This window comes from Phaethon lepturus, unplaced genomic scaffold (assembly GCF_000687285.1).
Source record: "Phaethon lepturus isolate BGI_N335 unplaced genomic scaffold, ASM68728v1 scaffold29245, whole genome shotgun sequence".
Lineage (NCBI taxonomy): Eukaryota > Metazoa > Chordata > Aves > Phaethontiformes > Phaethontidae > Phaethon > Phaethon lepturus.
Window position 1 is genome coordinate 8,941 of NW_010541663.1, and position 14,492 is coordinate 23,432.

General features: G+C 40.8%; 1 protein-coding gene across 1 annotated transcript; it reads left to right on the forward strand.

The window, feature by feature from the left end:
- Nucleotides 1-324: 324 nt before the first annotated feature.
- On the forward strand, nt 325-8,284 carry KLHL22 (kelch-like family member 22). The gene is made up of 6 exons (XM_010287801.1): nt 325-601; nt 1,518-1,683; nt 2,920-3,638; nt 4,768-4,960; nt 6,363-6,596; nt 7,640-8,284. The coding sequence occupies exons 1-6, from the start codon at nt 375-377 to the stop codon at nt 8,015-8,017; spliced, it is 1,917 nt and encodes a 638-aa protein (XP_010286103.1). The 5' UTR covers nt 325-374; the 3' UTR covers nt 8,018-8,284.
- The last annotated feature ends 6,208 nt before the right edge of the window (nt 8,285-14,492 follow it).

The window sequence follows — 14,492 nt, forward strand, 5'->3', positions numbered from 1 at the left end:
ATGCAAAGGAAACTAAGGGTTCTGGTAATGGGTTGGGAAGTGAAACTCTTGCTAAGAAAAAAAAATATCCCCACATGCTACATACTCTGACTCTTGGACTGAAAACTCAAAAGTCAGAATACTTGTTTGAAAAACCATGTTCTGCCAGTTTGGTGTGCTAATATACACCTTCCTATTTCTAGTATCATCATTCAGAATAATTTCTTTAGGCTAGAACTATCTCTCCATTGACTGAAGAGTTGGTTTGATTTATTTACTGTGACAGGCAGGGGTCAGAGAACCATTCGTAAAGCAAAAGGCACAAACCTTTGCTGATTCTGTTGTCTCACAGATTTCATTCTGCTACAGCTGGTGGCTGAGCATTTCTGCCTGGGATGGCGGAGGACCAGGAGCTGACTCAGCCGCACAAAGCTCAACTCGAGCCCTCCCTTCAGCAGCGCACCAGCAACACATACCGCAGTGCAGAGCACTCTCAGGCCTTGCTCAGTGGCTTGGTATCTCTGCGAGACAGCAGCATCCTCTTCGATGTAGTTCTTGTAGTGGAAGAGAAACCTATTGAGGCTCATCGCATACTTCTAGCTGCATCCTGTGACTACTTCAGGTATACTTCAGTATGGCAGTAACAAGCATGTGTCTGAATGTTACTCAAACCTGCAACATCCAAATCTTCTGTCTTGGCACGCTGCTTCTGGATGTAAAATTAGACCCATAAGATGGAGCTGAGTGTGTTTCAAAACACTAAGTATGGCTTTATTAATCTCTCTGTTATGTCTCTACAGAAATAAAGCTCTTCTTACTGCACACTGAGCTTACCTCCACTAAATTCACTGCCTGTGGTACTTGGAGGTATATAAAGAGGAGAGACTATGTTAACAAGTGTCTTCGGCATAAATGCACTCTGGGTGGGTTTTCTTACAATCCTTAGCATTGTAAGACTTTGCCCATTGTGGTCATCATTTCATAATGCACAAAAAGTCACTGGAAGTGGGTCACTCCTCTGTTACTTGCCTATAGTGTGCCTCGCTGTCCATTAAGTGAGGCACTCCCCTGGTCAGTTTGATTAGCAGTTTCTTGAACTGACTTTATTTTCATAGAGCAAGCAAACAATTCCCAAGGCAATCCAGACAAACTTCTAACTGGATGAAGAACTGCTCTAGTTTAGAAAAAATTCCTACAGTCCCAAGCTCCTTTATTTCCCCGACACCCACAGTATCTGCCTCTGCCCGTTGACTATCCATATGTACTGGATCTGTATTTAAGTCCTTCAGTTGTGAATCATACAGTTCAGATGGCCCCTACTGTTCTCCCGCAGAATGAAGAGTATTACTTTCTGAGATCCTAAAGGCCTGTACTCTTTGCATCATTGGGTTAAAGAAGAGGTAATCCCATAAAAGTGTCTGGCTAGTTTTTTATCTTTCTGAATATTTTTTCATGTTCCCAGGACAACATAAGATAAGCAAGCTGAAAATAGCTTCAGTGCAAATCTGCCACAGTGTGTGCCGTTGTCTTTTTTACAGAGGAATGTTTGCAGGAGGACTGAGAGAGATGGAACAAGAAGAAGTTCATATTCATGGCATCTCGTACAATGCAATGTGTAAAATCTTGAACTTCATTTACACTTCTGAGCTGGAACTCAGTGTGAACAGTGTACAGGAAACCTTAGCTGCAGCCTGTCAGCTTCAGGTGAGGTACTGGGAGATGTGACAAAAAAGAAGCAAGAAACAAAAGCATCAATGAAAGAAAACATGGATATGTGGTTAGATGGAGGGTTAGGGGGTGAAAAAGAGCATGGGTCTGATGAGAAGAATTACTTTGGGATGCTGTATTCACTGGAACTAACTATGGAAGGTAGGAACAATGAATGATTGCATGCACATCTCATTTGTGCCAATGCTTTTATTACTTATAAAAATGTACCATTTTATCTAGAGGACTAATTTATGCAGCACTTACTTCCACTGATCTGCTTATGAAAGCTTCCCTAAAATAGAATACCTCTGGCCTATGATAAAGGACAGGGCTTGCTGCTCAGAAATTGTGTTGCTCACGCCTGCCAAGATCTTCCCCACATTGAGTCCACAGGCACATAACCTCCCCTGACCTCGTCACTACAGGAAATCCTACCACGATGGTTTCTGCACTAAGTGCAGAGTTCATGTGCCTTTAAGACAAGTTTTTACTCTCTAATTTACCCTGCAGCTAACCACCGCGCAAGGCTTTAGCACTAAATCCTAAACTTTCTGGGTGCTTGCTCTGGTTGGTTTCTATACACTTGGCACCATTTTGTTAGCAGAGGGGCTCTTAGACAGCAGTTAGTTCTTTATTTGCCAGTAGTCCCTCCTGCCAGATACAACTTCAAATTGTATTCAGAAGACAACACTAAATATTAATTTTCCTTTTGAATGGCTTCCTGTGCTCTTCAGTGATGCAGATAGATATTTTTACAGATACAGTCTTTGATACAGTATGCTGAAACCAGGACATATGTTTATAGTGCTCTGAAAGGCCAATTACAGAGTGGCTGTAAACCTGGCTTTTATCATGTCCTTCATGCCTTCCATTTACGTGACTGCCTCCCAGGCAGCGGGCACCATGGTGCCACGCTAACAAACCAGGCAGCCTGGCTGTCCAGTGTCCCATGTGTCTTGGAAGACACGCTGCTGCTACACCTGAAGCCAAACTCATAGACTTGCAGTATAGCATGGCTAGAGAATCTGTTTCATATTCATCTATATACCCACGTTGAGTTCTTTGTCTCTGGAGAAAGATGAATTGGGCGCAAGTGAACATGGTGATCAGACTGTGGGGAGAGCAGTTGTCTTGTGGACAGCTATCTTACAGTCATCCCAGGCTTCTGTGACCTGCGTGTTGAGTGTGAGGCAAGTGGTGTCTGAAATGAAAAATATCTCTCTCTTGCAGATTCCAGAAGTCATTAAGTTCTGTTGTGATTTTCTCATGTCCTGGGTGGATGAAGAGAACATCCTTGACGTATACAGACTAGCTGACCATTATGACTTGAGACATTTGAGTGATCAGCTGGACTCCTACATTTTGAAGAATTTTGCAGCTTTCTCAAGGACACAAGTGTACCGACAGCTGCCCTTGCAGAAGGTCTACTCCCTTCTCAGCAGCAACCGTTTGGAGGTTAACTATGAGTTTGAAGTTTATGATGGGGCACTTTTTTATCATTATTCTCCAGAGCAACTGGAGACAGATCAGGTCTCCCTGATGGAGCCCCTTAAGCTGCTTGAAACAGTTCGTTTTCCTCTCATGGAACCTCAGATCCTGCAAAGGCTTCATGACAAATTAAGTCCATGTCCTTTAAAAGATACAGTTGCAGATGCATTAATGTACCACAAGAATGAATGTCTTCAGCCAATGCGTCAGAGCTCCCAGACACAGCTGAGATCAGAGTTCCAGTGTGTGGTGGGATTTGGAGGGATGCATTCTACTCCATCCATTGTCCTCAGTGATCAAGCCAAGTATCTGAACCCCTTGTTGGGAGAGTGGAGGCACTTTACAGCTGCACTAGCCCCCAGAATGTCCAACCAGGGGATTGCTGTTCTCAATAATTTTGTGTATTTAATAGGCGGAGACAACAATGTAAGTGGTTTTCGAGCAGAGTCAAGGTGTTGGAGGTAAGATAAGGATAATCCTGCTATTACTTTTATTCCCACTCTGTTGCCATTTCCATTTCTGAGTCAGTGAGCCAGTAGTGCAGGCTGTATGCTTGCCAGCCAAAAATTAGGAACTGAGCAGGGTCCTCACTGAAAGAAAACAAGAAATAAAGAAATGAGCCTCGTAGTAACAAGAAGCTTCCAACAGTGCCTATGGGACAAAGCCAAGTCTGACAGGGTAGAAATAGATACTCATTCAAGAGCATTACATGTACTACTTTTTGTCCTGTTGGGAGGCACGAAGTATTAAAGGTGTGGGAAGCGCTAGAATCCTAGATTGTCTAAAAGCTCTTGAACTAGGATTTTCTAGAAGTCTTCTGTGTGTAGTTTTAGTCCCAATACAAAGGCATTTAGCTACCAAAAAGGATTTTAAAATAAAATGCTATTACTGGTTGTTTATCGAGAATTTGTGTGCACAGTAGCAGCATTCCAGTGTCCTCTTAAGTGCTTCTGTGCCAGGGAAAAGAGCAGGAGGAAGGATCAGTTTTAGATCATAATGCCCATTACATTGCAAAACCTGATATAAACCCTTCTATCTTTATAATGTGGTTATTTTTACTAGTTTTAGCTGAGTTGCCCTTATTTTATGTCACGCATAGTTTCACTTCACCACCAGTTTTCTCTGTAACTAAAATTTCCAGACCAGATAGATATTTTGATCTGAAAATTAATTGCGAGGTTCACGTTGAGCAGTAGATATTTAGGGGGAAAAAAAATCAAAGAACCCACCACATATTTATGCCCTTCTTGGCCTCTTGAAGATCCAGATTCAGTCTTTGTGCTATTTTTAGACTGTTCTACCTTGTAGAATGGCTTTGTGCAAGCAGAGATTTTGATATATAACCTGACAGCAGTGTATAAGATAATGGAAAACCTAGGCTTTTATAGCATGATTATATTAGCTAAAATACATCTTCTAAAAATAGAATAAAACAACTTTGCTGACAAGGCCAAATTTCACTCCACTTGCAGCTGAGCTCAATTTCAGCCAAAGACAGTACAGTAACCCACATCTGTGGTGCTGTCTGGTATTCCAGCAATGATTCTGTGGCTGTATGAATAACTTTCTTTGATCCCATTCTTTTACAAGGTATGACCCGCGACACAACAAATGGTTCCAGATCCAGTCCCTACAGCAAGAGCATGCTGACCTCAGTGTTTGTGTTGTGGACAACTATATATATGCCGTCGCAGGCCGAGATTACCATGAAGACCTGAGGGAAGTGGAGAGGTATGACCCTAAAAGCAACACTTGGGAATATGTGACACCTCTGAAGAAGGAGGTAAGGAGTGCATTAGCCACACACACTATTACAGTTCCCCAGTTACTGATTCAGTCTTTTTAGATGCTTTTCTCATGTGTAGCTTTACATTTACTGATATTCAGATGAGAAGCAGTAGCCTCTGTATATGGGATAAATTAATAACCAAAAAAGGAGAACAATAATATATGTAAACTCCATTTTGAAGTTAAATGTTTATTTTTCTTGTTGTTTTCCCTTGCACATTTATTATGTTAATCCTTAAAACCATTTAAAATTGAACACATACCCCCTGGGAACAGGAAGTTCCCATTCTTCCTAGGCAGGTAAACTATGAGCCACAGTGGTACAAGCTTCTCACTCACAGTCCTAACATGCTTTTACTCCTGATCAGAAGAGATAACGCCCCAGGAAGAAGGTGCGTCACTTTCTATAAACTACTTAGTTCCTGGACACAGAACTGAGATTGGGTAACAAGTTCTGGTGACAATAGCTTATGTGATGCTGAGTCACATCTCCGTCAGCTAATGTAAGACCATTACTCACTTGAAATATGGGAATGAATAGCTATCTTTTATCATCAGTACCATTTATCCTTCTAGAACAGCAATTGCCAAACTAGCAGTAATGACCTCAGGAACCAAGAAATCATGTAGTGACATGGGAATTGGGGCTATGAGTGGAAAAGTTTGTTCCAACTTCTAATATAGCTAAAACATTTTCAGGTTAAAAGTGTTGCAAAGAAGGAAGATAACTACGAACAACTGCTTGATGAATCTTTGTTAGGGAAGAAAACTAAAATCCTGAGTAATCTTTCAGGAAACTATGCTGTTTTCTACTACGCCTTTTAAAAGCTTTGGGGCTAGTGACCAGCACAAAATAATATTTGTGATTTCATAATGCCTCTCAACTGAGAATCTCAGGACACCTCAGAAACATAAATATTACTGCTGTTTTACAAAAGGAATGCAAAGGCAGAAGAGGATAAACAGTTTGTATGAGGTCACAAATAATAAATGTGTGTCAATGCCAGGAATATAAAAAGCCTTAAGATCCAACTGAGTATTGCTAAATAGGATATCTTGCATTCTTAATAACATTGCTTGTATAAGAAAAATCTCCAACAGAAAGACTTCCAAATAGACTAGGGAGAAAAGTAATAGTATGAATAATCTTCTAACAACAAAGAATATGAACCTACTGCAGTTCTGCAAGTTTTAGAAATTCTAGTGTATTTCGTTCAGAAATTCACACTTACAGCGTAATCACCTAGCAAGGGACTGTCTATAAGAAGTCCTTCCAGGTGTTGATACCTGCTTAACTCATGAAGAATGTCACTCCCATGATGTCTCTTCCATACTTTGAAACTGGGAGAAATAAATAAACACAGACCTCAACCTTTCTTTCCTATGTGGTGATCCAGGTATATGCACATGCTGGAGCAGCACTGGATGGGAAGATGTATATTACTTGTGGGAGGAGAGGAGAAGACTATTTGAAGGAGCTGCAATGTTACGACCCGAAGACTGACCGCTGGGACGTTTTAGCAGATGGTCCAGTGAGACGTGCTTGGCACGGGATGGCTGCCCTGCTAGGAAAACTCTATGTAATTGGAGGAAGCAACAATGATTCTGGCTACAGAAGGGATGTTCACCAGGTGAGAGTATGTCATACCTGTGTCCTTCTTGGAAGACTGTTTCTTATGGATGCTTGCACTCTGACGTAATGTCTTTCTCCTAGTAAGTATGCAAATAAAACTGCCCAGCAACAGCTATTGCACCAACTCTCCCCCACTCAGTGGCAGAACTTGCGGTGATTTATTTACTGCTGTCTGCCTAGAATGCACTGTCTAACCCACAAAGCATTAAAGCTCTAGCACTTGGAATTCTTACCAGTTTTAAAACATCTTTGATGGATAACATTCATTGGCATGCACATACCCAATAAGTAGCACATCAACTAAATTTACATTGTCTTCTCACGTGCATTTTTTTCTAAGTTGAGGACCTTTGAATTACCAATGTGTAATTGCAGGACAGAGTTGTTAAGGATATGTTGGATGGCAATTGTATAAGGCAATTATATGTACAGACCCTAATGATAAGCGGTGGCTGGAGAGGATTCTCTTGAGTCTTATTCCAGCTTCTAGAACTGCTAGAGACATGTAAAGAAGACACAAAAAGTAACTGCTGTTACAAAGCCAACGAAGATGGCAGAATTAAATCTAGCTGAAAAGTGTATCTATCTGAATGATAAAAAGGTGCTTAGAAATAAAAGCAGTTAGCCAAGTAGGTAGCCAATGAAATCTAAAACTTTCCAACATATGGAGCAGAGACAGCAGATTTGTCATATTTGTATGTTCCAGCACATATTTTCCTAATGCAAACAGATGCATTATGTCTGAGCTTATATTAGCATGTGTCCCCATCTCTTTCACTTCTGTATACATTTTTTGAATGACATACAGCCATTACCCCAGCAGCAGGGTCAGAAGTTGTAATTCAAAGCTATACGGCAACTATGCTCAGTTTTCTGCTGAGTACTGTACTTCTACTATATAGTGATGTGCTCCCTCCATTATCAACACCCTGCCAAAAGACTGATGATAGTGCATGGCTTCCTAAATAGTTTGCCATATGGCCAGGCTCTTTCACTAAGATACAAGTTCAATTTTGGCTAATCTCTTTCTTTTTTTTACAGGTTGCCTGCTATAGGCCAAGCACTGATCAGTGGACAAATGTATGTCCACTTCCTGCAGGACACGGAGAGCCAGGTATTGCGGTCTTAGACAACAGGATCTATGTCTTAGGAGGCAGATCCCACAACAGAGGAATCCGCATGGACTATGTCCACATTTATGATGCAGAGAGAGACTGTTGGGAGGAAGGACCCCAGTTGGAGGATGATATTTCTGGGATGGCTGCCTGCGTCCTCACTTTGCCCAGGGCTATTTTAATGGAAACTGAGAAATGGTTCTCAGAATGGCCTGCAGACCGCATGAAGTATCACCTTGACTTTCCATCAGAAATTATGAGTGTATCAGACTGGGAGGAATTTGACAATTCAAGTGAAGATTAGAAAACTTTAATATTTATTTTTTGCCAGTGGATGAGGAAATCAAGGCTTGGATAAAATATTTAGAGATTTTATATGTCTTTCTTATATACATAAATCAGTATTTAAAGGTTTGAAAAATCAGTGTTCTGCACAAAATGCATTTCACAGTCAATATCTGCCCATCTGCAAGTGTTCTGCACAAAATGGCACTTACAGTCAGTATCTGCCTACCTGCCAGAAAGCAGCATTTTTAAAGTAACCACAGAACTGCCATTTTCCCCCAGTTAAAGTATAGAGGTTCTTTTCCTTTGAAGGGGAGCTTTTTTCAACCTTCAGCATGGACAGAAAAAATGGCACAGAAGGCTCAGCTTGACTAGCTTCTTTCCTTACAGCTTTTAGCTTGAAATAGCTTTTTGAGATTTTTTTTGCTTTTCTTTTTGGTAATAAAACTTCCTAGCCAGCTTAACACAGGAAGGTAACACCTAGTGTCTCCCTCCTGTGCCAGGTGTCAGACAGCTTGATTGGTTTTTCAGCAAGATTGAACATACAGAAAAAGGAACAGTAGTTAGAAAGTCTGAACCTTCATCTCATCCGGGCATGCAGCCATCTTTGTAACTGAGTTAGAGTCTGTGAACTGACACCCACTCCTGAACTTCTATACTGCAGGTTCTGTCAACATCGTGGAAAGAAGATTTCTACAAAAAACCCTCTGTACAGAGTATGGCAATCTCATCATTCAACTGTCAGATACATTTATTCACAAGCATAAATTAATAAATATTTGTCAGAACTTTTTTCTTTTTAAATACTGTCTCTGTTTTATTAACCATGATGTGGAGTCTGAAAGTTAGTGAGTTTAATTAGATCCTATAGTAGTACATTTGTATCAGTGAAGTAACACCAGCTTGGGAGATGGGCAGTTTTTTTCATTCTTTTATTATATGTTTTAGAAGAGGATAAAGAGAGCAGAGATTGGTTTGCCACAGCGTAAGAAAAAAAGTAATAAGGAGATAACTAGCAGTATTGAAGATTGCACAGGTCCAAGACCCTGCAGTAGCTGAACTAATGCCAGGAACATAATACAGAATTACTACAGCTCAGAAAGATAAGGCATAGTAAATCCTTCCTTGTCGCCTTAAAATAATTGGCTTAACATTAGTTTAGAAGCTGATTTAAAGCCTGAACCAGTGTGATACCTGAATAGTATGGGATCCTTCCTTTTGGAGGGGCGGGAAGTAATCGGTGCCACCAGAAAATCATGACAAACTAGCAAAGCTTTTAAATCTTTTGGCAGTAAAGGGGTTGCAGGAGAAGGGCAAAACCAGTGACAATTGGAATGGCAAAATGCTAGTCAAGTATCATCACGTCATGACAAATGCTGTGCACGTTGACCTGCTGCTTTAGAGAAATTTAAGTTCCTGGATAGTTCCATTACTTAGAGATATTTTGTTTATGGAAACAAAGGTGATTTCAAAATGGACTTAGACAACTCTACATTAGTAGACCGGGCTTCTGGAAAAGATTCAAGAGTATTTGCACACTTCCTTTAATAAGCTCAACAGCTTTTTCTTGGTAATAGAGGCATTTGTGGGATTTTTTTCTCCAGCACTGTCAGTTTTCACCTCAATCTCTGAACCTTTGCCAATTGGTAAATAAAACAAAAGATGTGGTAACTGCAGGAAACCCTGTATATCAGCTTCTTCAGAAAATCTTTTTTATAATAAACCCCATACTGCACATGGAGTCTGGAAATACAGACTTTATTACACTGCAGTGTTGGAGACTGACGACCATTCCTATTTTGCCTACAGAGTTACTTCTAATGTGCAGGAATTAAATGTAGCCCTCAGATGTACGGCCAGATCTCTCTGACCTGGACATCACTAGAACCACTCCTTCCAGACTGCAAGTGTTGCAGTGGCAATTTGTTTTGTCTGCAAACAAAAAATGATTCAGACTTTTAGTGGTCCAGGTCATATTCTAGACCCAGCTGTTCTAACTAAACCCAGACATCTAACTCAAGCCTAATGCTTGCACTGCATTTTCCATTTTAACTAGCACTTCCCGACAGACCAGTGATACCCTATGTTATACAAATGAAAATGTTATTTAGCCTCTTTCATGATGCAAAAAAACCAATAATCATTCTTTTCCTTTTCCTATGTATACCACTAGAGGGTATTACTTACTATTACAAATAACCAACCTGATAGGCAAATTCTTAGATTACATTAGAGAATATAAGACATTCATGAGTGATTATTAAGCTAAAGAAACATCTTGAGAAAACTCATGGATTATTTTTTTCCAGCCTCTACCCTATCACTCCTTCTGTGGTTGAATACTGATTTTTAGATACTCAGGTGATCCGTTTTCCCATTTATCTGTATATGCAATTTTGTGATTGCATTATTTATTAAATTTTGCAATTGGATGCTGTGCAAAGCAAATGAATATAAGGCTTAGAATGCATTTACAAGGAAATTACTTTTCTTTAAAACAGATCATGTACCTTAGAGAGAAGTGCTGCATTATTTTTTCTATTTTTTTAGTTGCTGGTATAATACCCCTAAGTTACATGAACTAAACCTAAGGGGCAGGCATTATGTATTTTGATTTGATAAAAACAAAAATTCTGTTGCTTTCAACCCCAAAATTTCTTTTAATCTCAGCCTAGTATGACTGTTGAAAGTTATGGTATGCACTATCTTATTTGCATGTACTTTGTGTACGTAAAAAAATGGAGTTTAGCTTAGCTCAAACTATCCTAATCATTTAGCAGTAGTTCGTGTTGGTCCAGCAAGTACCTTTTCAAACTAGCACATAGGCTAAACAATAATAAAATTGCTTTGCTTTAAAATTGGCAATTTTATCTAACTCAGCAGATATGAAGAGCTTTGTTCTTCTTGTTTACTACAGTTACCTATATAAAGAAATTGCAGGAGAGATTACAGATTGATATGCAGAGCTATAATTATTATTGATCAGTTTTCCTATCAAGAATGATGCTTCAGGAACTTAGCCTTCAAGAGCCCACTTAAACTTTGTGTTATCTTAAGAAAAACATGTACTCATAGGGATTTTAGGCTGATTCCATATTTTTTTATTTATAAATTCTCTGATCTCCTAAATATGTCAGTCTTGTACCTTACAGTAAAAAGCATTCATTTTTTACAGGGAGTCCTCAGAGATAGCATAGCACAAGACACTGTGAACAGATGGACAATGAACTAAGAAAGCTTTATTTCTGGTCTGTAAGAGAATAGCTAAACAAAGCTTCCAGAACTGAGTGATGACAATACCAACACTTAAACTGCTGATACATTAGGAAGACCGGAAGAATAATAACCATGTTTCTTGATGATCTATTTTCCTATTTCCTACCAGCACAGAGGTAAAGCTGTACAGGCATATTTGCTAGATTTGTAATTAGTGGACTCGTATCCTGAAGTATTTCAGGCTTCCACATTTGGAAAAGTGATTAATTGCTTCAGTTTTTGTTTCATAACTGCTTTCACTACTGGATTTCTTCTCCAGCTGTCTACCTCCAAATCCAACATATCCTTTCCCATTTCCTCTTGGTTTAAATTAGGGTCGTTAATTTTGCATTGGAAGCATACCCAGTACTTGATTTGAAACAAATAAGGATTCTCATTCTATACCCTTGACAGAAATTTACTTCTCCTTACTTAGAGACCAGCTACAGGTACAATTTATTTAGCATTCAGCCCAACTGATAGGGTCAGAAGCTTCTGGCAAAAGAAAGAAGGAGCAGCTGGCCACAGAGAAAGAGGGACAGGACCTTCTCAAGGGAATATTCTGCCAACTGAGTTTTTATTTAATCAGCAGCTGATGCACTTCAAGAGCTCCCCACCTCCTCAGTTGTGCTACAACTATTTGGCCATGCTCTGAGGGTGAAAGCTGCCAAGAGTTAAGACAAAGAGCGTAAATGTATTGATATGTAATAAAAAGGTAAAATGGTTCCCCACATTTCTCCATTATTCCTAAACCAAATGCAGTTGCAGGGATGTAACACACCCAAGATGATTGTCGATAGTCTAGGAAGTTAAAGCCCAGTCTTACCAGATAACATTAATGATCTTGAACAAGTCACCTTTTTCTCACGTGTAAGTAGAAAGTGGGATCTTTTGCCTAGAAGATTTGGCCTAGTTCAACCACAGTTACTGAAACTGCAGGGGGAATTCTTTGAAGGATGCACACAGCCTGCACAACTGCGAGTCAGAATGGCTAATTGTGGCAATTCCTTCCCAACGGAAAACCTCTCCGTGCCTTAGAATCCTCTCTGGATGGGAAGGTGGCTGTGCTGGTTCTCCAGCATCAGTCCAGCCCCATGCAGTACTGCACAAAAAATGGTTTATAACTAAATAATATTATTCCTGACATGTTTCAATTCTTTTGAGATTTCAGTATTATTCATAACAAATGGAGGCAAAATCACTATGTATTTGACCTACTACATTTGATTTTTAATAGAGCGAAAAATATAATTCAGTAAAATGCAACAAAAGGAATTTTTATTTCCTTTTTATTGTACTATGTGTTACTAATTCTGCTGCTAACTTGTGGCTTTTGTAATTATTTTAAACTTAATTGAGCATGTTATTGCAAGTCCAAGTACTGTCTTTTAATCTCTATATTTTGGTCATGGCCAAGCAGAAAACAATCCAAACCCATTCAAATGACAGAAGAAAACATAATAACCTTCATAATCTATTGTAGCCTGTCTATATGTGTTTAAAACTGACTGTCATTGGCAGATACAAACACTTAAACCAGTAGGAATGGATCAAAGTTATAGCTATTAAGTAAGCTTGCCTAGCAATGGAAGAAAGATTTTTGCATAGATGTGAATTTTCAGATGGTACTATTCATCTCTGAGTCTACTGTTTTGCTAGTATTGCTGTACATGACTAAACAGCTGTTGTTTTCCACCCAGGAGATGGCTGTACTTCGGTGGCTGGTAAAGTGATACCTGTACACGTATTCAAGGCCTATTTTAAGATCCTTTCGTGTTAGTGATGTTATGAGACTTTCCTGGATGATTTTGTCTAAAACATAAGAATGACACTGGATAAGTCTTCCATTTCAGATGATCTGAACACTGCTAGATGTCTACAGAAACACAGCCCATATGTTCCAATCCAAACACCTCACTTGGCACTAGTTGCCAACGTAGGAAGAAGAACAAAGAGAAAAAAAATGACCATGTTGTGACTGGGCTTTCAGAAAAAGCAGAGCATGAAAGAAAGACAGCAAAGCTGGAATAAGACTGCACAAGAGTCCAGTTAGGCACTTAAAGACAGTCATCTTAAAATCTATTTCTCCATTTTAAATGTTATTTACTTTCAAGTGCTGCTTCATTTCACATTGCCAACCCTCAAAGCAAAATGAAAAAACAAAATCAAAAGCACAAATTAAACAAAGTCATGAGACTGAGCTAAACTCACACTATTTGCAAATGCAAAGGTTTCTCTAGCACGTCTGGGGAATTAGCGCAGTTATTTTGCCGCACCCTTGCCTATTGCAGCTGGATGTGCTGATGGCCACTGCCAGCCCTCCCAAAAGTGAGTCAGACCATGTAAAGGCCCTTGCTGCTCATCTGAGGTCAACGCACGCCAACCTCCCTCTCAAATTCAAAGAGCTCATGCTGCACCACATGCCAAGTGCTTGCCCAGCCCCTGCCCGTGAGGTCTGCTGAGTCCTTTCCGGGGTTTCCTTCCTCTTCAGCGCCCGCACCCTGAGACGGACGGGGCTTTGACCCCGTTATCTGGGAACAAGCCTATAAAGAGACAGGAAACTGTCTCTTAGAGCATGTAGGAAGTTATCTCCAGATCAGAGATTATCACAGTGGTCCATTTTGTTCCCTAAAAAAAAAGAAATCAACTAATAAAGGCAAGAAAACCTCAGAGAAGGCGATCTCTGCCTCCAAACCACCCGTGGTCAGGGTGCCTGGCTGTGGGGTATCCCACTGAGGAGGTGTAGAGAAGGCAGGGAGGCCCAAGGAAGACCAAGGCAGGGCAGGAGGGACCCTGGAGGGAAGGGAAGCATAGGGTGCCTCAGGGCGCCATGGCAAAGCAGGGGAAGCCAGGGGCTGGGCAGCACCGAGGAGGGAGGATGTGCTGAGAGAGGGATGGGGAGAGGATGGAGGAGGTACGTTGATGGGTTCCCCTCGGATGTCTTCAGTCCAAGGACTGGGCAGACTTTTGTGGGGGTAACCTGTGGTAAAGCGTGCCTGCAGCACGCCAGGGAAGCGGCGCCTGGGGAGGACGGCCCTGCTCTCTGAGGGGCTGCAGAAGGAGCGGGGGTCTCACACCCCGCCTAACTCAACACACCATCGGGGCCCTTCACGTTCATTCACCCCGGCCGGGGCTGCTCCCGTGCGCCGCCTGCGCTGGGGAACGTTTGAATGACTGTAGCCCGGAGGGACTGGGGAAGGAGGGCCCTCCTCCCCTCTGGACGCAAGGATGGTGCCCCA